General features: G+C 46.2%; 1 protein-coding gene across 1 annotated transcript in view; it reads left to right on the forward strand.

Annotated features, from left to right (window-relative positions):
• The window catches only part of LOC115181888 (cullin-associated NEDD8-dissociated protein 1-like), a 48618-nt gene extending 22670 nt beyond the window's left edge, over positions 1-25948 (forward strand). The window contains exons 6-21 of the mRNA XM_029743576.1: positions 1551-1753; positions 2001-2141; positions 3533-3674; positions 9326-9444; positions 9618-9715; positions 9929-10191; positions 10380-10753; positions 11621-11776; positions 12196-12291; positions 19609-19829; positions 19967-20142; positions 20372-20467; positions 22242-22411; positions 22765-22929; positions 23327-23434; positions 24839-25948. Coding sequence (XP_029599436.1) covers positions 1551-1753; positions 2001-2141; positions 3533-3674; positions 9326-9444; positions 9618-9715; positions 9929-10191; positions 10380-10753; positions 11621-11776; positions 12196-12291; positions 19609-19829; positions 19967-20142; positions 20372-20467; positions 22242-22411; positions 22765-22929; positions 23327-23434; positions 24839-25063 — 2753 coding nt within the window. The 3' untranslated portion in view covers positions 25064-25948. The remainder of the gene's footprint in view (positions 1-1550; positions 1754-2000; positions 2142-3532; positions 3675-9325; positions 9445-9617; positions 9716-9928; positions 10192-10379; positions 10754-11620; positions 11777-12195; positions 12292-19608; positions 19830-19966; positions 20143-20371; positions 20468-22241; positions 22412-22764; positions 22930-23326; positions 23435-24838) is intronic.
• Positions 25949-26711: the final 763 nt, after the last annotated feature.

Below are 26711 nucleotides of genomic sequence, written 5' to 3' on the forward strand. Positions count from 1 at the left end.
TCCTCTCTGTCCTCCTCCTCTCTGTCCCTTCCTCCTCTCTGTCCCTTCCTCCTCTCTGTCCTCTTCCTCCTCTCTGTCCTCTCCCTCCTCTCTGCCCTCTTCCTCCTCTCTGCCCTCTTCCTCCTCTCTGTCCTCTCCCTCCTCTCTGTCCCTTCCTCCTCTCTGTCCCCTTCCTCCCTCTGTCCTCTCCTCCTCTCTGTCCTCTCCCTCCTCTCTGTCCTCTCCTCCTCTCTGCCCTCTCCCTCCTCTCTGTCCCTTCCTCCTCTCTGTCCTCTCCCTCCTCTCTGTCCTCCCCTCTCTGTCCCTTCCTCCTCTCTGTCCTCTCCCTCCTCTCTGTCCTCTCCCTCCTCTCTGTCCCCTTCCTCTCTGCCCTCTTCCTCCTCTCCCTCCTCTCTGTCCCCTTCCTCCTCTCTGCCCTCTCCCTCCTCTCTGTCCTCTCCCTCCTCTCTGTCCCCTTCCTCCTCTCTGTCCCCTTCCTCCTCTCTGTCCTCTCCCTCCTCTCTGTCCTCTCCCTCCTCTCTGTCCCCTTCCTCCTCTCTGCCCTCTTCCTCCTCTCCCTCCTCTCTGTCCCCTTCCTCCTCTCTGCCCTCTCCCTCCTCTCTGTCCTCTCCCTCCTCTCTGTCCTCTCCCTCCTCTCTGTCCTCTCCCTCCTCTCTGTCCTCTCCCTCCTCTGTCCCCTTCCTCCTCTCTGTACCTCCTGTCTCACACTCTCTGGTTGTCATGTCTCTCCACCAACCATAATGTGTGCTCCCAGAATGCTGAAGTATTTCATTTATAAAATGGCTCTTGACAACGAGTGTTTTTTGGAGCCTGGAGTGTTGCTCGTATTGTCTACAGCACTATGCTTTAGCACAGTTTGCCAGTCATCCATAAATCATATTCCTACTTATTCCTATTGGCTGGTTCCTTTAATAATTAATGGTGCTGACTGACTGACTGTGTGAAGCTAGCTAGCTTGTAAACAGGCCCAGGGCAGCACAGTGCTGGGACTAGCCTCCCAGTCTTATTAGGCCCAGGGCAGCACAGTGCTGGGACTAGCCTCCCAGTCTTATTAGGCCCAGGGCAGCACAGTGCTGGGACTAGCCTCCTAGTCTTATTAGGCCCAGGGCAGCACAGTGCTGGGACTAGCCTCCCAGTCTTATTAGGCCCAGGGCAGCACAGTGCTGGGACTAGCCTCCTAGTCTTATCAGGCCCAGGGCAGCACAGTGCTGGGACTAGCCTCCTAGTCTTATTAGGCCCAGGGCAGCACAGTGCTGGGACTAGTTTCCTAGTCTGTGATGATTGATGAGTGTATCTCTGTCAAACTTCACAGGTCAAATGTCATTGGAAGGATTTGAGGTTAGGCAGTGATAATGTCTTGACCTGGAACAACCATGTGATGACAGTAGTGTTTGTGGTAGTCAGGTGGTCGCTCTAGACTAGTGGATGTGCTGTGTTTAACCTGTGTTTGAGATGTTTGTGTTTTCTACCAGCTAATGTTCATATCTGACATGGTCACAATGCTTACAGAAGCATTTAACTCTTTCATTCTCTGTAATAACTACTGCTAGACTGTGTTCAGTCTCTAACCTCACACCACCACCACCCTTTGACCTTTACAGGAAGTGATGATGAGTACAGCGACGACGACGACATGAGCTGGAAGGTTCGCCGTGCGGCCGCCAAGTGTCTGGACGCCGTGGTCAGCACACGCCACGAGATGCTGCCAGAGTTCTACCGGACCGTGTCGCCCGCGCTCATCGCCCGCTTCAAGGCACACACACACACACACACACACACACACACACACTACCCCCGTGTTCCTCTAGGTCTACATCTTCCAGGGAGTTTTACCTAGCCGTTGGGCATCTGTTTTGTGTTTTTGTTTGCTCTCTGAGTCTAGGCTAGGTTACTAAAAAGTAAAAACACTTTAATATCAACAGTTGTCACAAAAGGGCTGTATCAATACATTTGATTGATTGACTGATGTATTGGCTGATGTATTGATTGCTGGATTGTAGGAGCGGGAGGAGAACGTAAAGGCTGACGTGTTCCATGCCTACCTGTCGCTGCTGAAACAGACACGTCCTGCTCAGAGCTGGCTGTGTGACCCAGATGCCATGGAACAGGGAGAGACTCCACTCACCATGCTGCAGAACCAGGTAAAACACACAGAGGGAGAGCCACTGCCTAGACCTTAAGTTCTACAAGACAATGGTGGGGGATGTTCTTTTAGCCAAGGATCCTAAATCTGTGCCGTGAGATATTTCAGAATACACATTTGGCACGTTCCCTACTAGCCTGGTCTTAAAAGTACTACCTGGTTACCTGTGTTAATGCATCACACCAATGTAATACTCCTATGTTAATACACACACACACACACACACACACACACACACACACACACACACACACACACACACACACACACACACACACACACACACGTAGAGAGAGTTGTATGTCTATTTCTCCTAGTGGTAGTTGTAGTATGTATTAGTCAGTAGTATGTCTATTTCTCCTAGTGGTAGTTCTAGTATGTATTAGTCAGTAGTATGTCTGATATTACTCCTAGTGGTAGTTCTAGTATGTATTAGTCAGTAGTATATCTGATATATCTCCTAGTTGTAGTATGTATTAGTCAGTAGTATGTCTGATATTTCTCCTAGTGGTAGTTGTAGTATGTATTAGTCAGTAGTATGTCATATATCTCCTAGTGGTAGTTCTAGTATGTATTAGTCAGTAGTATATCTGATATATCTCCTAGTGGTAGTTGTAGTATGTATTAGTCAGTAGTATGTCATATATCTCCTAGTGGCAGTTATAGTATGTATTAGTCAGTAGTATATCTGATATATCTCCTAGTGGTAGTTCTAGTATGTATTAGTCAGTAGTATATCTGATATATCTCCTAGTGGTAGTTGTAGTATGTATTAGTCAGTAGTATATCTGATATATCTCCTAGTGGTAGTTGTAGTATGTATTAGTCAGTAGTATGTCTGATATTTCTCCTAGTGGTAGTTCTAGTATGTATTAGTCAGTAGTATATCTGATATATCTCCTAGTGGTAGTTCTAGTATGTATTAGTCAGTAGTATATCTGATATTTCTCCTAGTGGTAGTTGTAGTATGTCTGATATTTCTCCTAGTGGTAGTTCTAGTATGTATTAGTCAGTAGTATGTCTGATATTTCTCCTAGTGGTAGTTCTAGTATGTATTAGTCAGTAGTATGTCTGATATTTCTCCTAGTGGTAGTTGTAGTATGTATTAGTCAGTAGTATGTCTGATATTTCTCCTAGTGGTAGTTGTAGTATGTCTGATATTTCTCCTAGTGGTAGTTCTAGTATGTATTAGTCAGTAGTATGTCTGATATTTCTCCTAGTGGTAGTTCTAGTATGTATTAGTCAGTAGTATATCTGATATTTCTCCTAGTGGTAGTTCTAGTATGTATTAGTCAGTAGTATGTCTGATATTTCTCCTAGTGGTAGTTCTAGTATGTATTAGTCAGTAGTATGTCTGATATTTCTCCCTCCCGCCGGGTGCTGCTGCAGGTGCCAATGATCGTTAAGGCCCTGCATAAGCAGATGAAGGAGAAAAGTGTGAAGACACGGCAGTGCTGCTTCAACATGCTGACGGAGCTGGTCAACGTGCTGCCTGGGGCCCTCACACTACATATCCCTGTCCTCGTACCAGGTAGGTTACTACCCTACCCTCACACTACATATCCCTGTCCTCGTACCAGGTAGGTTACTACCCTACCCTCACACTACATATCCCTGTCCTCGTACCAGGTAGGTTACTACCCTACCCCTAGAGCCCTCACACTACATATCCCTGTCCTCGTACCAGGTAGGTTACTACCCTACCCTACCCTCACACTACATATCCCTGTCCTCGTACCAGGTAGGTTACTACCCTACCCCTAGAGCCCTCACACTACATATCCCTGTCCTCGTACCAGGTAGGTTACTACCCTACCCCTAGAGCCCTCACACTACATATCCCTGTCCTCGTACCAGGTAGGTTAATACCCTACCCTCACACTACATATCCCTGTCCTCGTACCAGGTAGGTTACTACCCTACCCTCACACTACATATCCCTGTCCTCGTACCAGGTAGGTTACTACCCTACCCTCACACTACATATCCCTGTCCTCGTACCAGGTAGGTTACTACCCTACCCTCACACTACATATCCCTGTCCTAGTACCAGGTAGGTTACTACCCTAACCTCACACTACATATCCCTGTCCTAGTACCAGGTAGGTTACTACCCTACCCTCACACTACATATCCCTGTCCTCGTACCAGGTAGGTTACTACCCTACCCTCACACTACATATCCCTGTCCTCGTACCAGGTAGGTTACTACCCTACCCTCACACTACATATCCCCTGTCCTCGTACCAGGTAGGTTACTACCCTACCCTCACACTACATATCCCTGTCCTCGTACCAGGTAGGTTACTACCCTACCCTCACACTACATATCCCTGTCCTCGTACCAGGTAGGTTACTACCCTACCCCTAGAGCCCTCACACTACATATCCCTGTCCTCGTACCAGTTATGTACAATATAACTTGCACTCAGTGGGCAGTTTATTAGCTACACCACCCCGTTCAGAAAACATGTTTTGCTTCTACAGACAGTGAGTCGTGTGGCTGTGGCTTGCTATATAAAGCAGGCAGACAGGCATCAAGGCATTCAGTTACTGTTCCATTACAATGGGTAACCTAAGGCGTGACGGTTCCACTATCTCAGAAACGGCGTCCTGGAATTTTGACGCACGACAGTGTCTAGGGTTTACAGAGAATGGTGCCACAACAAAAACACGTCCAGTCGTCAGCAGTCCTGTGGGTGAAAACAGCTCGTTGATGAGAGAGGTTGAAGGAGAATGGAAAGAATGGTGCAAGCTAACAGGTGGAACACAAACAGGCAAATAACGGCTCAGAACAGCGTCTCGGAACTCACAACTCGTCGGTCATTGTCACGGATTGGCTATTGCAGCAGACGACCACCCTGGGTTCCTATCAGATAAAAACAAGGAGAAGCCGCTCCAGTGGGCAGGCCATCACCAACACTGGGTTCCTATCAGCTAAAAACAAGGAGAAGCAGCTCCAGTGGACAGGCCATCACCAACACTGGGTTCCTATCAGCTAAAAACAAGGAGAAGCAGCTCCAGTGGGCAGGCCATCACCAACACTGGGTTCCTATCAGCTAAAAACAAGGGGAAGCAGCTCCAGTGGACAGGCCATCACCAACACTGGGTTCCTATCAGCTAAAAACAAGGGGAAGCAGCTTCAGTGGGCAGGCCATCACCAACACTGGGTTCCTATCAGCTAAAAACAAGGAGAAGCAGCTCCAGTGGACAGGCCATCACCAACACTGGGTTCCTATCAGCTAAAAACAAGGGGAAGCAGCTTCAGTGGGCAGGCCATCACCAACACTGGGTTCCTATCAGCTAAAAACAAGGGGAAGCTGCTCCAGTGGACAGGCCATCACCAACACTGGACAACTGAGGAGTGGAAAAATATTGCCTTGTCCGACAAATCGCCTGGTCCGACAAATCCTGACGTAAGTCAGGATTTGGCATAAGCAGCATGAGTCAATGGTCCCATCCTGTCTGGTGTCAACGGTACAGGCTGGTGACGGTGGTATAATGGTGTGGGGAATGTTTTCCTGTCACACGTTCAGTCACTTGATACCAATTTGAGCAATGTTTCAGTGCCCTGAAGAATTCAGGCTGTTCTGGAGGCAATGGGGGGGGGGGTCTGACCCGGTACTACATGGGTGTACCGAATGTGAACCTGAAATTTGTCCCCCAGACACACACACACACACACACACACGAGAGGCTGGAAGCAGCGTTGGATCAGCTACAGAGCTACATTTCCCCTGGAGCATCCCTTGCTCAAGGGCACAATGGCAGTAGTTGGCACCCCGAGATTCTGATCTCACTCCTGCCAGACTTTTACCCCGGGCTAGCCTGGGCTCTCGCCCAACATCTCTGTGCTGGTCCCAGGAACAAGGCTCCCGCCCTGGGCACGTTCTTCAGCCTCATCCATCTGGTCTGGAGGTCACTCTCTCTGACGGAGGCTGACTGACTTATGAAACTATGACATTAAATGCCTTTCACGTTTTAGTGGAATGAGAGTTATTGAGTTGACAGGAAAGATGCTGAAGTAGAAAATGAATTATTTGACCTAGTCAACGTGTTACCCTAGACGAATAGCCTTCCCTGTAGCTCAGTTGGTAGAGCATGGTGTTTGCAACGCCAGGGTTGTGGGTTCGATTCCCACGGGGGGCCAGTAGAAAGGGGAAAAAAAGAAATGTATGAAATGTATGCATTCACTACTGTAAGTCACTCTGGATAAGAGCGTCTGCTAAATGACTAAAATGTAAAATGTAAATGTAATAGAAGGATTGGTACTTTTGCATGTTGTTATTGCAGGTTGCAGCCATAGTGTCTTTTTTCCCTTTAGACAAATACAAGTGATTTATTACGGCTTGTTCAGAGTTAAATGGCAACAGAGAAGATTTAATATCTTGTTCTGTCCTTTCTAAATGACTTTGGGGTGAAACCAGTTTTTCTAGTTCCCCCAATATGCTCCTCCAAACTCCATTCTACAGTACCACTGCACTGCTTCAGTACCCCACCGCTGATACAATGGGATTATTTAGGTTCTCATTCTAATGTATCCTATCTGGTTATTTTGTGTTTTCTCCTTCCCTGAATGCACCAGGGGAGTGGAGGATCTGAAAGAAGGCTGATCATCAGCCTGTTGTATTGACTCGTACTGTAAACCGTCCTGTGGTCGTGTTGACTCGTACTGGAAACCTTCCTGTGGTCGTGTTGACTCGTACTGTAAACCGTCCTGTGGTCGTGTTGACTCGTACTGGAAACCTTCCTGTGGTCGTGTTGACTCGTACTGGAAACCTTCCTGTGGTCGTGTTGACTCGTACTGGAAACCTTCCTGTGGTCGTGTTGACTCGTACTGGAAACCTTCCTGTGGTCGTGTTGACTCGTACTGGAAACCTTCCTGTGGTCGTGTTGACTCGTACTGGAAACCTTCCTGTGGTCGTGTTGACTCGTACTGGAAACCTTCCTGTGGTCGTGTTGACTCGTACTGGAAACCTTCCTGTGGTCGTGTTGACTCGTACTGGAAACCTTCCTGTGGTCGTGTTGACTCGTACTGGAAACCTTCCTGTGGTCGTGTTGACTCGTACTGGAAACCTTCCTGTGGTCGTGTTGACTCGTACTGGAAACCTTCCTGTGGTCGTGTTGACTCGTACTGGAAACCTTCCTGTGGTCGTGTTGACTCGTACTGGAAACCTTCCTGTGGTCGTGTTGACTCGTACTGGAAACCTTCCTGTGGTCGTGTTGACTCGTACTGGAAACCTTCCTGTGGTCGTGTTGACTCGTACTGGAAACCTTCCTGTGGTCGTGTTGACTCGTACTGGAAACCTTCCTGTGGTCGTGTTGACTCGTACTGGAAACCTTCCTGTGGTCGTGTTGACTCGTACTGGAAACCTTCCTGTGGTCGTGTTGACTCGTACTGGAAACCTTCCTGTGGTCGTGTTGACTCGTACTGGAAACCTTCCTGTGGTCGTGTTGACTCGTACTGGAAACCTTCCTGTGGTCGTGTTGACTCGTACTGGAAACCTTCCTGTGGTCGTGTTGACTCGTACTGGAAACCTTCCTGTGGCCGTGTTGACTCGTACTGGAAACCTTCCTGTGGCCGTGTTGACTCGTACTGGAAACCTTCCTGTGGCCGTGTTGACTCGTACTGGAAACCTTCCTGTGGCCGTGTTGACTCGTACTGGAAACCTTCCTGTGGCCGTGTTGACTCGTACTGGAAACCTTCCTGTGGCCGTGTTGACTCGTACTGGAAACCTTCCTGTGGCCGTGTTGACTCGTACTGGAAACCTTCCTGTGGCCGTGTTGACTCGTACTGGAAACCTTCCTGTGGCCGTGTTGACTCGTACTGGAAACCTTCCTGTGGCCGTGTTGACTCGTACTGGAAACCTTCCTGTGGCCGTGTTGACTCGTACTGGAAACCTTCCTGTGGCCGTGTTGACTCGTACTGGAAACCTTCCTGTGGCCGTGTTGACTCGTACTGGAAACCTTCCTGTGGCCGTGTTGACTCGTACTGGAAACCTTCCTGTGGCCGTGTTGACTCGTACTGGAAACCTTCCTGTGGCCGTGTTGACTCGTACTGGAAACCTTCCTGTGGTCGTGTTGACTCGTACTGGAAACCTTCCTGTGGTCGTGTTGACTCGTACTGGAAACCTTCCTGTGGTCGTGTTGACTCGTACTGGAAACCTTCCTGTGGTCGTGTTGACTCGTACTGGAAACCTTCCTGTGGTCGTGTTGACTCGTACTGGAAACCTTCCTGTGGTCGTGTTGACTCGTACTGGAAACCTTCCTGTGGTCGTGTTGACTCGTACTGGAAACCTTCCTGTGGTCGTGTTGACTCGTACTGGAAACCTTCCTGTGGTCGTGTTGACTCGTACTGGAAACCTTCCTGTGGTCGTGTTGACTCGTACTGGAAACCTTCCTGTGGCCGTGTTGACTCGTACTGGAAACCTTCCTGTGGCCGTGTTGACTCGTACTGGAAACCTTCCTGTGGCCGTGTTGACTCGTACTGGAAACCTTCCTGTGGCCGTGTTGACTCGTACTGGAAACCTTCCTGTGGCCGTGTTGACTCGTACTGGAAACCTTCCTGTGGCCGTGTTGACTCGTACTGGAAACCTTCCTGTGGCCGTGTTGACTCGTACTGGAAACCTTCCTGTGGCCGTGTTGACTCGTACTGGAAACCTTCCTGTGGCCGTGTTGACTCGTACTGGAAACCTTCCTGTGGCCGTGTTGACTCGTACTGGAAACCTTCCTGTGGCCGTGTTGACTCGTACTGGAAACCTTCCTGTGGCCGTGTTGACTCGTACTGGAAACCTTCCTGTGGCCGTGTTGACTCGTACTGGAAACCTTCCTGTGGTCGTGTTGACTCGTACTGGAAACCTTCCTGTGGTCGTGTTGACTCGTACTGGAAACCTTATATTTTTAGTAATTAAGCTCTGTTTTCCTCATTTTTATTTTCTGTTCCCTGAAACACGTGTCAGGTTTCTGACCTCACCAGCACCGCTTCTCTCAGCTGTTTCTCTTCTTTCCTTTTAAGATTGTAATTCATTGGGCCGGTTTCCCAGATACACTTTCCACCCAGTCCTGGACTAAAAAGCACTTTCAATGGAGGAACTAGTCTAGGAATAGACTTAATCTGTGTCTGGGAAACCCTCCCTAAATGTCATATTGACTAAACTAACCTAATCTCCTCTCTCCCAACAGGAATCATCTTCTCTCTCAACGACAAGTCCAGCTCGTCCAACCTGAAGATCGATGCCCTGTCCTGTCTGTATGTGGTCCTGTGTAACCACCAGCCTCAAGTCTTCCACCCCCATGTCCAGGTCGGATAATAGGACTGATGTTGATGATATCATGGATTATCAGTGCTTTTGAAATAGTCTCAGAAATCTCACTGACTGGTCCATTCACCATTTTTTTTTTATTTATCTGTAAAATGTCTTGTCAATTGTGAAGTGACACTTGAATGAACTTGTCTAACCTTTGACCTCCACAGGCCCTGGTGCCGCCCGTGGTGGCGTGTGTAGGAGACCCCTTCTATAAAATCACCTCTGAGGCCCTGCTGGTCAGCCAACAGCTGGTCAAGGTCATCAGGTAAGGTTATCTGGTCTATTCTAATACACGTGTATTGATGTGTTCTCTTGTTTAGTAGAATAACTACCTGGTTTACCAGAGAGAACTTCAGGTGAGTGTTGCTGTTCTTTTCATTCCGTCTGTACGTTTTCTGTTTAAATTCAGTTTTAATCTGCTGCATCCTCGTGACACGGTTTGGGAAAATGAAGCTTTTGTCAATGTGAAACCTCTCAGACCTCTGGACCAGCCGGAGAGAGACACCTTCGATGCTTCTCCCTACATCACGGACCTCTTCACCTGCACCATCAAACGCCTCAAGGCTGCCGACATCGACCAGGAAGTGAAAGAGAGGGCCATTTCCTGTATGGGTCAGATCATCTGTAACCTAGGAGACAGCCTGGGGGACGACCTCCCTGGGACGCTGCACATCTTCCTGGAGCGCCTGAAGAATGAGATTACCAGACTGACGACGGTCAAGGCCCTGACGCTCATCGCAGGTTGGGAGGGGATGATGTTTAAGTCCATACGGCGAATTTTCAGAATCTGTTGATGAGGGCAGATTTATTTTGTAATGGCTTAACAAGTTGTTACTAATAAATCAGTTTCCCTGCTAGGTGTGTGTGTGTGTGTGTGTGTGTGTGTGTGTGTGTGTGTTTTTCATACTTGCTATCATCCCTAATCACAGGCTCCACGCTGAAGATCGACCTTCGACCTATCCTTGACGAGGCAGTGCCCATCCTGGCATCGTTCCTGCGTAAGAACCAGCGGGCGCTGAAACTGAGCACCCTGGCCGCGCTGGACATCCTGGTGAAGAACTACAGCGACAGCGTGACTCCGGCCATGATCGACGCGGTGCTGGCCGAACTGCCTCCGCTGATCAGCGAGAGCGACATGCATGTGTCTCAGATGGTCATCAGCTTCCTGACCACCCTGGCCCGGGTCCACCCTCTCTCCCTGGCTAAGATCGGGGGGTCATCCATCCTCTCAGAGCTCATCTCTCTGGTCAGGTCTCCTCTGCTGCAGGGAGGGGCCCTCAGTGCCATGCTAGAGTTCTTCCAGGTACGCATGGTTACCAGTTCCAGTTTCAACAGATAAGGGAATGCTATCTAAATGTCTAGGACAGCGGGTGGGTCAGTTCAATTGAGGTACTGTGTTGTAAAATAGTTTGTGAACCGCTTGTAAAATCAGCTAATAGATGATCAGGTGTTTCGGGCCTACTTTGTCCCTAATAGATGATCAGGGAGTTAGGGCCTACTTTGTCCCTAATAGATGATCAGGGAGTTAGGGCCTACTTTGTCCCTATAGATGATCAGGGAGTTAGGGCCTACTTTGTCCCTAATAGATGATCAGGGAGTTAGGGCCTACTTTGTCCCTAATAGATGATCAGGGAGTTAGGGCCTACTTTGTCCCTAATAGATGATCAGGGAGTTAGGGCCTACTTTGTCCCTAATAGATGATCAGGGAGTTGGGGCCTACTTTGTCCCTAATAGACGATCAGGGAGTTAGGGCCTACTTTGTCCCTAATAGATGATCAGGGAGTTAGGGCCTACTTTGTCCCTAATAGATGATCAGGGAGTTAGGGCCTACTTTGTCCCTAATAGATGATCAGGGAGTTAGGGCCTACTTTGTCCCTAATAGATGATCAGGGAGTTGGGGCCTACTTTGTCCCTAATAGATGATCAGGGAGTTGGGGCCTACTTTGTCCCTAATAGATGATCAGGGAGTTAGGGCCTACTTTGTCCCTAATAGATGATCAGGGAGTTAGGGCCTACTTTGTCCCTAATAGAAGATGTTCTATAGATGTTCTAAGATGTTCAACTTCATATCTAGAAGTGTCACTGCTCAATGTTAATTTATTAAACACCCCTCTCTGACCAAGCAGTATTGTAGCACTCAGTAAATTGTATTCTGTTCTTCTATAATCAGGCTCTGGTGGGTACAGGGACATCCTCTCTGGGTTACATGGACCTGCTCCGTATGCTGACCGGTCCAGTCTACGCCCAGAGTGCTGCTCTGACACACAAACAGTCCTACTACTCTATCGCTAAATGTGTGGCCGCCCTGACCCGCGCCTGTCCTGATGTGGGTTCACTGTTCTACTGACCTTTAGACATACTTCCTGTGTTATGTTTGTATTCATGTTCTCCTGGAGGACTTTACGATCTCCTTCCTGTGTTCTGTTCTCCTGGAGGACTTTTAGATGTCCTTCCTGTGTTCTGTTCTCCTGGAGGACTTTCAGACCTTCCCGTGTTCTGTTGTCCTGGAGGACTTTTAGATGTCCTTCCCATGTTCTGTTCTCCTGGAGGACTTTTATTGGCTTTTTTGTGTTGGTGTTTTTTTCAATCTCAAGATTTTTGGTTTGATTATTTCCTTTTTTTTGTTTCTTTGTTTGTTCATTATCTTAACATAATGTTTTATAATGTGATCACTAGGGGTGGGGTGCCCTAAAGGCTTTTGCCATATTTAATGCATTTGAAATAAAGTTTGATTTGTATTTGTAGGAGGGTCCTGCCGTGGTCGGCCAGTTCATCCAGGATGTGAAGAACTCTCGGTCGACAGACTCCATCAGGCTGCTGGCCCTGCTGTCACTGGGAGAGGTGGGTCACACTTTCAAATACAACTATTCAAATAAACAGAAGGTGTGTGTGCATGTCCAAGTCATTTTATAGTTGTGGGCCTCTCGAGTGGCGCAGTGGTCTAAGGCACTGAATCGCCGTGCTAGCTGTGTCACTAGAGATTCTGGGTTAGAGTCCAGGCTCTGTCGCAGCCGGCAGCGACCGGGAGACCCATGGAGCGGAGCACAATTGGCCCAGCGTCGTCTGGGTTAGAGGAGGGTTTGGCCGGCAGGGATGTCCCGTCTCGCTCTAGCGACTCCTGTGGCGGGCCGGGCGCAGTGCACGCTGACACGGTCGCCAGGTGTACAGTGTTTCCTCCAACACATTGGTGCAGCTGGCTTCCGGGTTAAGTGGGCATTGTGTGAAGAAGCAGTGCGGCTTGGCAGGGTCGTGTTTCGGAGGACGCATGGCTCTCGACCTTCACTTCTCCCGAGTCCGTACGGGAGTTGCAGCGATGAGACAAGACTGTAACTACCAATTGGATACCATGAAATTGGGGAGAAAAAGGGGTACAGAAATTGTAGTTTTATTGCTGCTGGTAGTGGTTTTACTGGTAGTGGGACTAATAGTGGTTTTGCTGGTAGTGGGACTAACAGTGGTTTTGCTGGTAGTGGGACTAATAGTGGTTTTGCTGGTAGTGGGACTAACAGTGGTTTTACTGGTAGTGGGACTAAGTGGTTTTGCTGGTAGTGAGACTAATAGGGGTTTTGCTGGTAGTGAGACTAACAGTGGTTTTACTGGTAGTGGGACTAACAGTGGTTTTGCTGGTAGTGAGACTAATAGTGGTTTTGCTGGGAGTGGGACTAATAGTGGTTTTGCTGGTAGTGGGACTAATAGGGGTTTTGCTGGTAGTGGGACTAATAGGGGTTTTGCTGGTAGTGGGACTAATAGGGGTTTTGCTGGGAGTGGGACTAATGGGGGTTTTACTGGTAGTGGGACTAATGGGGGTTTTGCTGGTAGTGGGACTAATAGGGGTTTTGCTGGGAGTGGGACTAATAGGGGTTTTGCTGGGAGTGGGACTAATAGGGGTTTTGCTGGTAGTGGGACTAATAGGGATTTTGCTGGGAGTGGGACTAATAGGGGTTTTGCTGGGAGTGGGATTAATAGGGGTTTTGCTGGGAGTGGGATTAATAGGGGTTTTGCTGGTAGTGGGACTAATAGGGGTTTACTGGTAGTGGGACTAATAGGGGTTTTGCTGGTAGTGGGACTAATAGGGGTTTTGCTGGTAGTGGGACTAATAGGGGTTTTGCTGGGAGTGGGACTAATAGGGGTTTTGCTGGGAGTGGGACTAATAGGGGTTTTGCTGGTAGTGGGACTAATAGGGGTTTTACTGGTAGTGGGACTAATAGGGGTTTTGCTGGTAGTGGGACTAATAGGGGTTTTGCTGGTAGTGGGACTAATAGGGGTTTTGCTGGTAGTGGGACTAATAGGGGTTTTACTGGTAGTGGGACTAATAGGGGTTTTACTGGTAGTGGGACTAACAGGGGTTTTGCTGGTAGTGGGACTAATAGGGGTTTTGCTGGTAGTGGGCTAGTATCAGATGTTGTAGACTAGTATCAGATGTAGTGGGCTAGTATCAGATGTAGTAGACTAGTATCAGATGTAGTGGGCTAGTATCAGATGTAGTGGGCTAGTATCAGATGTAGTAGACTAGTATCAGATGTAGTGGGCTAGTATCAGATGTTGTAGACTAGTATCAGATGTAGTGGGCTAGTATTTTAGATGTAGTGGGCTAGTATCAGATGTAGTGGGCTAGTATCAGATGTATCAGATGTAGTGGGCTAGTATCAGATGTAGTGGCGAGTATCAGATGTATTGACTAGTATCAGATGATGTAGTGGCTAGTATCAGATGTAGTAGATGTAGTAGGCTAGTATCAGATGTAGTGGGCTAGTATCAGATGTAGTGGGCTAGTATCAGATGTAGTGGGCTAGTATCAGATGTAGTGGGCTAGTATCAGATGTAGTGGGCTAGTATCAGATGTAGTGGGCTAGTATCAGATGTAGTGGGCTAGTATCAGATGTAGTGGGCTAGTATCAGATGTAGTGGGCTGGTATCAGATGTAGTGGGCTAGTATCAGATGTAGTGGGCTAGTATCAGATGTATCAGATGTAGTGGGATATTATCAGATGTAGTAGACTAGTATCAGATGTAGTGGGCTAGTATCAGATGTACTGGGCTAGTATCAGATGTAGTGGGCTAGTATCAGATGTTGTAGGTTAGTATCAGATGTTGTAGACTAGTATCAGATGTAGTGGGCTAGTATCAGATGTAGTGGTCTAGTATCAGATGTAGTGGTCTAGTATCAGATGTAGTAGACTAGTATCAGATGTAGTAGATGTAGTGGACTAGTATCAGATGTAGTGGGCTAGTATCAGATGTAGTGGGCTAGTATCAGATGTAGTGGGCTAGTATCAGATGTAGTAGGCTAGTATCAGATGTAGTGGGCTAGTATCAGATGTAGTGGACTAGTATCAGATGTAGTGGACTAGTATCAGATGTAGTAGGTTAGTATCAGATGTAGTAGGTTAGTATCAGATGTTGTAGACTAGTATCAGATGTAGTGGGCTAGTATCAGATTTAGTGGGCTAGTATCAGATGTATCAGATGTAGTGGGCTAGTATCAGATGTATCAGATGTAGTGGGTTAGTATCAGATGTAGTGGGCTAGTATCAGATGTAGTGGGCTAGTATCAGATGTAGTGGCTAGTATCAGATGTAGTGGCTAGTATCAGATGTAGTGGCTAGTATCAGATGTAGTAGGCTAGTATCAGAAGTAGTGGGCTAGTATCAGATGTAGTGGGCTAGTATCAGATGTAGTGGGCTAGTATCAGATGTAGTGGGCTAGTATCAGATGTAGTGGGCTAGTATCAGATGTAGTAGGCTAGTATCAGATGTAGTAGACTAGCATCAGAAGTAGTAGACTAGTATCAGATGTAGTAGATGTAGTGGGCTAGTATCAGATGTATCAGATCTAGTGGGCTAGTATCAGATGTAGTGGGCTAGTATCAGATGTAGTGGGCTAGTATCAGATGTAGTAGGCTAGTATCAGAAGTAGTAGACTAGTATCAGATGTAGTGGGCTAGTATCAGATGTAGTAGGCTAGTATCAGATGTATCAGATGTAGTGGGCTAGTATCAGATGTAGTGGGCTAGTATCAGATGTAGTGGGCTAGTATCAGATGTAGTGGGCTAGTATCAGATGTAGTGGGCTAGTATCAGATGTAGTGGGCTAGTATCAGATGTAGTGGGCTAGTATCAGATGTAGTGGGCTAGTATCAGATGTAGTGGGCTAGTATCAGATGTAGTAGGCTAGTATCAGATGTAGTAGGCTAGTATCAGAAGTAGTAGGCTAGTATCAGATGTAGTAGGCTAGAATCAGATGTAGTAGGCTAGAATCAGATGTAGTAGGCTAGTATCAGATGTAGTAGGCTAGTATCAGATGTAGTAGGCTAGTATCAGATGTAGTAGGCTAGTATCAGATGTAGTAGGCTAGTATCAGATGTAGTAGACTAGTATCAGATGTAGTAGATGTAGTGGGCTAGTATCAGATGTATCAGATGTAGTGGGCTAGTTTCAGATGTAGTGGGCTAGTATCAGATGTAGTGACTAGTATCAGATGTTGTAGACTAGTATCAGATGTAGTGGGCTAGTATCAGATGTAGTGGGCTAGTATCAGATGTAGTGGGCTAGTATCAGATGTAGTGGGCTAGTATCAGATGTTGTAGACTAGTATCAGATGTAGTGGGCTAGTATCAGATGTAGTGGGCTAGTATCAGATGTTGTAGACTAGTATCAGATGTAGTGGGCTAGTATCAGATGTAGTAGACTAGTATCAGATGTAGTGGGCTAGTATCAGATGTAGTGGGCTAGTATCAGATGTATCAGATGTAGTGGGCTAGTATCGGATGTAGTGGGCTAGTATCGGATGTAGTGGGCTAGTATCGGATGTAGTGGGCTAGTATCGGATGTAGTGGGCTAGTATCGGATGTAGTGGGCTAGTATCGGATGTAGTGGGCTAGTATCGGATGTAGTGGGCTAGTATCAGATGTAGTGGGCTAGTATCAGATGTAGTAGGCTAGTATCAGAAGTAGTAGACTAGTATCAGATGTTGTAGACTAGTATCAGAAGTAGTAGACTAGTATCAGATGTAGTAGATGTAGTGACTAGTATCAGATGTTGTAGACTAGTATCAGATGTAGTGGGCTAGTATCAGATGTATCAGATGTAGTGGGCTAGTATCGGATGTAGTGGGCTAGTATCAGATGTATCGGATGTAGTGGGCTAGTATCAGATGTAGTGGGCTAGTATCAGATGTAGTAGACTAGTATCAGATGTAGTAGACTAGTATCAGAAGTAGTAGACTAGTATCAGATGTAGTAGATGTAGTGGGCTAGTATCAGATGTATCAGATGTAGTGGGCTAGTATCAGATGTAGTGGCTAGTATCGGATGTAGTAGACTAGTATCAGATGTAGTAGACTAGTATCAGAAGTAGTAGACTAGTATCAGATGTAGTAGATGTAGTGGACTAGTATCAGATGTTGTAGACTAGTATCAGATGTAGTGGGCTAGTATCAGATGTAGTGGGCTAGTATCAGATGTAGTGGACTAGTATCAGATGTAGTGGACTAGTATCAGATGTAGTGGACTAGTATCAGATGTATTGGGCTAGTATCAGATGTAGTGGGCTAGTATCAGATGTAGTGGGCTAGTATCAGATGTAGTGGGCTAGTATCAGATGTAGTGGGCTAGTATCAGATGTAGTGGGCTAGTATCAGATGTAGTGGGCTAGTATCAGATGTAGTGGGCTAGTATCAGATGTTGTAGACTAGTATCAGATGTTGTAGACTAGTATCAGATGTAGTGGGCTAGTATCAGATGTAGTAGACTAGTATCAGATGTAGTGGACTAGTATCGGATGAAGTGGGCTAGTATCGGATGTAGTAGGCTAGTATCAGATGTAGTGACTAGTATCAGATGTTGTAGACTAGTATCAGATGTAGTGGGCTAGTATCAGATGTAGTAGACTAGTATCAGATGTAGTGGGCTAGTATCAGATGTATCAGATGTAGTGGGCTAGTATCGGATGTAGTGGGCTAGTATCAGATGTATTGGGCTAGTATCAGATGTAGTGGGCTAGTATCAGATGTAGTGGGCTAGTATCAGATGTAGTGGGCTAGTATCAGATGTAGTGGGCTAGTATCAGATGTAGTGGGCTAGTATCAGATGTAGTGGGCTAGTATCAGATGTAGTGGGCTAGTATCAGATGTTGTAGACTAGTATCAGATGTTGTAGACTAGTATCAGATGTAGTGGGCTAGTATCAGATGTAGTAGACTAGTATCAGATGTAGTGGACTAGTATCGGATGAAGTGGGCTAGTATCGGATGTAGTAGGCTAGTATCAGATGTAGTGACTAGTATCAGATGTTGTAGACTAGTATCAGATGTAGTGGGCTAGTATCAGATGTAGTAGACTAGTATCAGATGTAGTGGGCTAGTATCAGATGTATCGGATGTAGTGGGCTAGCATCAGATGTAGTGGGCTAGTATCAGATGTATCGGATGTAGTGGGCTAGTATCAGATGTAGTAGACTAGTATCAGATGTAGTAGACTAGTATCAGATGTAGTAGACTAGTATCAGATGTAGTGGGCTAGTATCAGATGTAGTGGGCTAGTATCAGATGTAGTGGGCTAGTATCAGATGTAGTGGGCTAGTATCAGATGTAGTGGGCTAGTATCAGATGTAGTGGGCTAGTATCAGATGTAGTGGGCTAGTATCAGATGTAGTAGACTAGTATCAGATGTAGTGGGCTAGTATCAGATGTAGTGGGCTAGTATCAGATGTATCAAATGTAGTGGACTAGTATCAGATGTAGTGGACTAGTATCAAATGTAGTGGACTAGTATCAGATGTATCAGATGTAGTGGGCTAGTATCAGATGTAGTGGGCTAGTATCAGATGTAGTGGGCTAGTATCAGATGTAGTGGGCTAGTATCAGATGTAGTGGGCTAGTATCAGATGTTGTAGACTAGTATCAGATGTTGTAGACTAGTATCAGATGTAGTGGGCTAGTATCAGATGTAGTAGACTAGTATCAGATGTAGTGGACTAGTATCGGATGAAGTGGGCTAGTATCGGATGTAGTAGGCTAGTATCAGATGTAGTGACTAGTATCAGATGTTGTAGACTAGTATCAGATGTAGTGGGCTAGTATCAGATGTAGTAGACTAGTATCAGATGTAGTGGGCTAGTATCAGATGTATCAGATGTAGTGGGCTAGTATCGGATGTAGTGGGCTAGTATCAGATGTATTGGGCTAGTATCAGATGTAGTGGGCTAGTATCAGATGTAGTGGGCTAGTATCAGATGTAGTGGGCTAGTATCAGATGTAGTGGGCTAGTATCAGATGTAGTGGGCTAGTATCAGATGTAGTGGGCTAGTATCAGATGTAGTGGGCTAGTATCAGATGTTGTAGACTAGTATCAGATGTTGTAGACTAGTATCAGATGTAGTGGGCTAGTATCAGATGTAGTAGACTAGTATCAGATGTAGTGGACTAGTATCGGATGAAGTGGGCTAGTATCGGATGTAGTAGGCTAGTATCAGATGTAGTGACTAGTATCAGATGTTGTAGACTAGTATCAGATGTAGTGGGCTAGTATCAGATGTAGTAGACTAGTATCAGATGTAGTGGGCTAGTATCAGATGTATCGGATGTAGTGGGCTAGCATCAGATGTAGTGGGCTAGTATCAGATGTATCGGATGTAGTGGGCTAGTATCAGATGTAGTAGACTAGTATCAGATGTAGTAGACTAGTATCAGATGTAGTAGACTAGTATCAGATGTAGTGGGCTAGTATCAGATGTAGTGGGCTAGTATCAGATGTAGTGGGCTAGTATCAGATGTAGTGGGCTAGTATCAGATGTAGTGGGCTAGTATCAGATGTAGTGGGCTAGTATCAGATGTAGTGGGCTAGTATCAGATGTAGTAGACTAGTATCAGATGTAGTGGGCTAGTATCAGATGTAGTGGGCTAGTATCAGATGTATCAAATGTAGTGGACTAGTATCAGATGTAGTGGACTAGTATCAGATGTAGTGGACTAGTATCAAATGTAGTGGACTAGTATCAGATGTATCAGATGTAGTGGGCTAGTATCAGATGTAGTGGGCTAGTATCAGATGTAGTGGGCTAGTATCAGATGTAGTGGGCTAGTATCAGATGTAGTGGCTAGTATCAGATGTAGTGGGCTAGTATCAGTAGTGAGGGAATCATTAATATCTGTCTCTGTGGTAGGTGGGACACCACGTAGACCTGAGCGGCCAACCAGAGCTCAAGACGGTCATCCTGGACGCCTTCTCTTCCTCCTCTGAAGAGGTCAAGTCTGCCGCATCGTACGCCCTAGGATCCATCGCCGTGGGCAACCTGCCGGAATACCTGCCCTTCGTTCTGGGGGAGATCTCAGGCCAGCCCAAGAGGCAGTATCTGCTGCTACACTCGCTCAAAGAGATCATCAGGTAGGATCGTCCAGCAGTTAGAGAGGTGGAACCCGAAAGGTTGCTTGTTCAAGTCCCGGGTCGGGTGACTGAACTGGCTAATTGCAGGTTGCTGTTTTCACCTTGTAACCAAATTGTATCTGTTCTGTTCTCTCCAGCTCGGCGTCTGTGACGGGTCTGAAACCTTACGTAGAGGGCGTATGGACCCTGCTGTTGAAGCACTGTGAGTGTGCAGAGGAGGGCACCAGGAACGTGGTAGCAGAATGTCTGGGGAAACTCACCCTCATAGACCCAGAAACCCTGCTGCCCAGGCTTAAAGGATACTTGCTCTCAGGTGGGGAACAGGAACACCCTGCAGGTTTTGATCGGCAAGACTTGATTTAAATAAAATAAATACAGTTGGTACATTGTGCATGATATGAATCATTCATGTAAAGAAATATGACCTGGGTATTAATTTACTCTGCTATTGCAGGTATGTGATGTGAAATATGACCTGGGTATTAATTTTACTCTGCTATTGCAGGTATGTGATGTGAAATATGAATGTTTTCTGTCTCCAGGATCATCTTACGCCAGAAGCTCAGTGGTGACAGCAGTGAAGTTCACCATCTCAGACCACCCACAGACAATAGACCCTCTCCTGAAAAACTGCATAGGTGTTTTATCTATACTATTTAATCTATCCATGGCTATCTACTGCTAACCTATCCTCTTTGTGACTAATGCTATGGTATCTATCGGTATTTATATCTGAATGTTTCTACTGAGACAGGCAGACTGGTATGGATTCTAATTGTAGTTTTTTCCCCCTCATCAATCTACACACAATACCCCATAATGACAAGGCAAAAACAGGTTTTTAGGCATTTTTACAAAATAAAAACCGTAAATATAACATTTACATAAGTATTCAGACCCTTCACTCAGTACTTTGTTGAAGCACCTTTGGCAGCTATTATAGCCTCGAGTCTTCTTGGGTATGACGCTACAAGCTTGGCACACCTGTATTTGGGGAGTTTCTCCCGTTCTTCTCTGCAGATCCTCTCAAGCTCTGTCAGGTTGGATGGGGAGCGTCGCTGCACAGCTATTTTCAGGTCTCCAGAGATGTTTCGATCGGGTTCAAGTCCGGGCTCTGGCTGGGCCAATCAAGGACATTCAGACACTTGTCCCGAAGCCACTCCTGCGTTGTCTTGGCTGTGTGGTTAGGGTCATTGTCCTGTTGGAAGGTGAACCTTCGCCGCAGTTTGAGGTCCTGAGTACTCTGAAGCAGGTTTTCATCAAGGATCTCTTTACTTTGCTCCATTCATCTTTGCCTCAATCCTGACTAGTCTCCCAGGCCCTACCGCTGAAAAATCATCCCCACAGCATGATGCTGCCAACACCATGCTTCACCCTAGGGATCGTGCCAGGTTTCTTCCAGATGTGACGCTTGACATTCAGGCCAAAGAGTTCAATCTTGGTTTCATCAGACCAGAGAATCTTGTTTCTCATGGTCTGAGAGACCTTTAGGGGCCTTTTGGCAAACTCCAAGCAGCCTGTCATGTGCCTTTTACTAAGGAGTGGTTTCTGTCTGGCCACTCTACCATAAAGGCCTGATTGGTGGAGTGCTGCAGAGATGGTTGTCCTTCTGGAAGGTTCTCCCATCTCCACAGAGGAACTCTGGAGTTCTGTCAGAGTGACCATCGTGTTCTTGATCACCTCCCTGACCAGGACCCTTCTCTCCCCGATTGTTCAGTTTGTCCGGGCGGCCAGCTCTAGGAAGAGTCTTGGTGGTTCCAAACTTCTTCCATTTAAGAATGATGGAGAATGCTGCAGAAATAGTACCCTTTCCCAGATCTGTGCCTCGACACTCAAGTCTCGGAGCTTTACGGACAATTCCTTCGACCTCATGGCTTGGTTTTTGCTCTATCAAATGTTGGACCTTATAAAGACAGGCGTGTGCCTTTCGAAATATTGTCCAATCAATTGAATTGACCACAGGTGAACTCCAATCAAGTTGTAGAAACATCTCAAGGATGATCAATGGAAACAGGATGCACCTGAGCTCAATTTTGAGTCTTATAGTAAAGGGTCTCAATACTTATGTAAATAAGGTATTTCTGTTTTTTATTTGTAATAAATTAGGTAAAATTTGTAAACCTGTTTTCGCTTTGTCATTATGGGGTATAGTGTGTAGATTGATAAGGGAAAAAATGTATTTAATCCATTTTAGAATAAGGCTGTAACGTAACAAAATGTGGAAAAAGGGAAGGGGTCTGAATACTTTCCTTATTCACTGTACTGGAGACTGAGACTGTTTTTACTGAGACAGACTAGAGATGTGTATATGTCTATTGACTAGAGGAGCTTTTCATTTGACTTGTCATATATTGATGTTAATTGTATATGTGAAAGGTTGATGATGATGATGACTGTTGTTCTGTATTCCAGGTGACTTCTTGAAGACGTTGGAGGACCCGGACCTGAACGTGCGGCGGGTTGCCCTGGTAACCTTCAACTCAGCAGCCCATAATAAGCCCTCTCTCATCAGAGACTTACTGGATACGGTCCTGCCACACCTCTACAACGAGACCAAAGTCCGTAAGGAACTCATCAGAGAGGTACAGGATAAACCCAGCTGATTTCCCTCTCCTTTTCTGCTTGTGTTCACACGTTCTGTCATTCTTCATCTACTCTTCCCTTGTTTTCGGTTATCCCTAGTTTGACAGGGCTTTCATTGGTGCTTCACCTCCTTTTTCCTTCTTCCTACCTTCCTTCCTACCTTGGTCTGTTATCCTTCTTTCATTCTTCATTCACTCACATCTTCCTTTTTTTTAAGGTTTTAAGTTTTATGGACAAAGGATTTACTTGCAATTGTTGTCCTCTGTAGTCGTTCTACCTCCATTTTTAGTTGAGTTACTTTAGATAAGATGGTCGTCTAAATGACGTCAGGGTTTTTGTCTTCTCCCCCCAGGTTGAGATGGGTCCCTTTAAACACACAGTGGATGATGGTCTGGACATCAGGAAGGCAGCGTTTGAGTGCATGTACACACTCCTGGACAGCTGTCTAGACAGACTAGACATCTTTGAGTTCCTCAACCACGTAGAAGACGGACTCAAGGATCATTATGACATCAAGGTATTCTGAACAGCTTCCTGACAGGACTCCGTTACAGGACCATTGTTGTCCTACTCATGAATATGAACAATAGCCTGCCTGGAGAGAGAGACAGGTAGTCTGTATGAAGATCAGACAACAGGAGAGAGGTAGTCTGTATGAAGATCAGACAACAGGAGAGAGAGAGAGGTAGTCTGTATGAAGATCAGACAACAGGAGAGAGAGACAGGTAGTCTGTATGAAGATCAGACAACAGGAGAGAGAGAGGTAGTCTGTATGAAGATCAGACAACAGGAGAAAGGGAGGTAGTCTGTATGATTTAAAGGCCAGACTGCATAATGCATCATAGGGCCTGTATTGAGGAGGAGTGTTGGTTTATGGAGCTGGAGGATAATGGGGATGTTATTTATCTGATCAGATGCTGACGTTCCTGATGCTGGCTAGACTCTCCACTCTGTGTCCCAGTGCTGTGCTACAGAGGCTGGACAGGCTGGTTGAGCCGCTACGTGCCACCTGCACCACCAAGGTGAGGCCAGACACACTGTCCCTGGTATAGTACCATTCACACTGTCCCTGGTATAGCACCATTCACACTGTCCCTGGTATAGTACCATTCACACTGTCCCTGGTATAGTACCATTCACACTGTCCCTGCTATAGTACCATTCACACTGTCCCTGGTATAGGACCATTCACACTGTCCCTGGTATAGGACCATTCACACTGTCCCTGGTATAGGACCATTCACACTGTCCCTGGTATAGGACCATTCACACTGTCCCTGGTATAGGACCATTCACACTGTCCCTGGTATAGGACCATTCACACTGTCCCTGGTATAGGACCAGACACACTGTCCCTGGTATAGTACCATTCACAGAGACCAGACACACTGTCCCTGGTATAGTACCATTCACACTGTCCCTGGTATAGGACCATTCACACTGTCCCTGGTATAGTACCATTCACACTGTCCCTGGTATAGGACCATTCACACTGTCCCTGGTATAGGACCATTCACACTGTCCCTGGTATAGTACCATTCACACTGTCCCTGGTATAGTACCATTCACACTGTCCCTGCTATAGGACCATTCACACTGTCCCTGGTATAGGACCATTCACACTGTCCCTGCTATAGTACCATTCACACTGTCCCTGGTATAGTACCATTCACACTGTCCCTGGTATAGTACCATTCACACTGTCCCTGGTATAGTACCATTCACACTGTCCCTGCTATAGTACCATTCACACTGTCCCTGGTATAGTACCATTCACACTGTCCCTGGTATAGGACCATTCACACTGTCCCTGGTATAGTACCATTCACACTGTCCCTGGTATAGGACCAGACACACTGTCCCTGGTATAGTACCATTCACAGAGACCAGACACACTGTCCCTGCTATAGTACCATTCACACTGTCCCTGCTATAGTACCATTCACACTGTCCCTGCTATAGTACCATTCACACTGTCCCTGGTATAGGACCATTCACACTGTCCCTGGTATAGGACCATTCACACTGTCCCTGGTATAGGACCATTCACACTGTCCCTGCTATAGTACCATTCACACTGTCCCTGGTATAGTACCATTCACACTGTCCCTGGTATAGGACCATTCACAGAGACCAGACACACTGTCCCTGGTATAGGACCATTCACAGAGACCAGACAGAATAGGTCAATATACTGTTTCCAGACATCCCATGCAGAATGGCTTTATCAATATTTAATTTTGTCTGAAGTTAATTTGCCATGGAAATGTACCTCTGACTGTCAATAGCCTCCTTTGTTTTCTCTGGGTGGCGTCTCTTTCCATCAACCACATGCAGTATGTCAACCTCTCTCTCTCTCTCTCTCTCTCTCTCTCTCTCTCTCTCTCTCTCTCTCTCTCTCTCTCTCTCTCTCTCTCCCCCCCCAGGTGAAGGCCAACTCAGTGAAGCAGGAGTTTGAGAAGCAGGATGAGTTGAAGCGTTCAGCCATGCGGGCGGTGGTCGCCCTCCTCACCATCCCCGAGGCAGAGAAGAGTCCCCTGATGAGTGAGTTCCAGTCCCAGATCTCCTCCAACCCCGAGCTGGCTGCCATCTTTGAAAGCATCCAGAGGGACTCGTCCTCCGCTAACATGGAGTCCATGGACACCAGCTAAACTATGACTCTCCCACAATTCCCCTCTTCTTCCTTTCATTCCCAAAACAACATGATGCCGCAACAACAAAAAATACCTGGGGGGACCCTTTAACAATCGTTCCATGATGCATTGCACTGAATCAGCAACAGTTATAGGAGAAAAGAAAAATAATTGAACTTTAAAACCAAAAAAAATTTCAAATGTAAAAAAAAATACAAGTAAAAGGAAGGTTTGCTTTTAAGCTCATCACATTTCTCATTTAATTTTTTCTAAAGAAAACACACAAAATAAATCCCTTTTTGGTTCGTTCCATCGTTCCTTTTCTTCGGTTGGGTTTTGTAATAATTCCTGAATTCGACAGGTACCTCCATGCAGATTTTGGATGCTGCTTCAGAGTGACTGTTTTTGCTGAGATGATGACATATGAACTGACTTAAATGGAAACGGACTGACTGCCTACAGCTTAACTCTACGAACGATGGGATATATATATATATATATATATACACACTGCTCCTAACATACAAGACAGGAGACTTGACTAACATGGGATCTACAGGGGTTAAATCAATAAAATGATAGCATATTGAGTTTTATGGTTTCTGGACCATCACTTGTTTGAGTTTTTGTTACCATGTTTCTTACCAGATCAGATTGGGTTGAATTGAATGGGGGGAGGGTTTATTTTTTGTTTTTGTAAGAATTGAATGTCCATCTCTGTTATTATCGTTTTTTTGTTTGTCTTGTCGGCTGTTGGTTAGAACAAAGCTTTGGGGGGATGGGATTCACGCAATCAGAAGAGGTGATGTTTAAAACTGTTCATAAATCTTCTATTAAAGAGGTGTGAGAGACATGTTCAGGACAGGGTGTTCTGTTGAATAAGTGGATAAATATTTACAATATTTTTGCCCTAATTTTAATTTGTACATGTCTCTTGCATCGACTAGTGGTAGTGTGCAGACGGTATTTGACCTTTGACTCCATTAGCATGTTGACAACCCAATAAGGGAAGGAACGTGTCTTCTACAAGGCAGCACGTACCTTGGTGAAAGCCCAGCATTCGGAACAGGCATCTGTATATGGACAGAAGTACATTTTGTGAATAAAAGAGTGAACTGATTTCTTTTTTAGCCTCAGATCCAGGATCATCAAATTGTGTTTGTCACATGCCCCTAATACAACGATGTAGACCTTACAGTGAAATGCTTACTTACAGGCCTCGTGTTATGTATTCCTTGGTATAGTCTCTACCCTCAGCTGATGTAGAGAGGTTATGAGTAAACACAAAGTTAAAACAGCCAATAACCTGGACCTGATGTTACTGCTCCCTTCCTTATCCTGTCAGGCTGAGTCACAAATGGCTTCCTATTCCCTATATAGTGCACTGCTTTTGAGGGGGAAGAAACGTTAACCTTTTCAGGACACTCTCTTATCTGTTTCAACAAAATGACCATCAGTCTGATGTCCCCCACTGAGAGGTAGTCCTTCCATCAGTCTGATGTCCCCACTGAGAGGCAGTCCTTCCATCAGTCTGATGTCCCCACTGAGAGACGGTCCTTCCATCAGTCTGATGTCCCCCACTGAGAGGCAGTCCTTCCATCAGTCTGATGTCCCCCACTGAGAGACAGTCCTTCCATCAGTCTCATGTCCCCCACTGAGAGACAGT

This window comes from Salmo trutta, unplaced genomic scaffold, assembly GCF_901001165.1.
Source record: "Salmo trutta unplaced genomic scaffold, fSalTru1.1, whole genome shotgun sequence".
NCBI lineage: Eukaryota > Metazoa > Chordata > Actinopteri > Salmoniformes > Salmonidae > Salmo > Salmo trutta.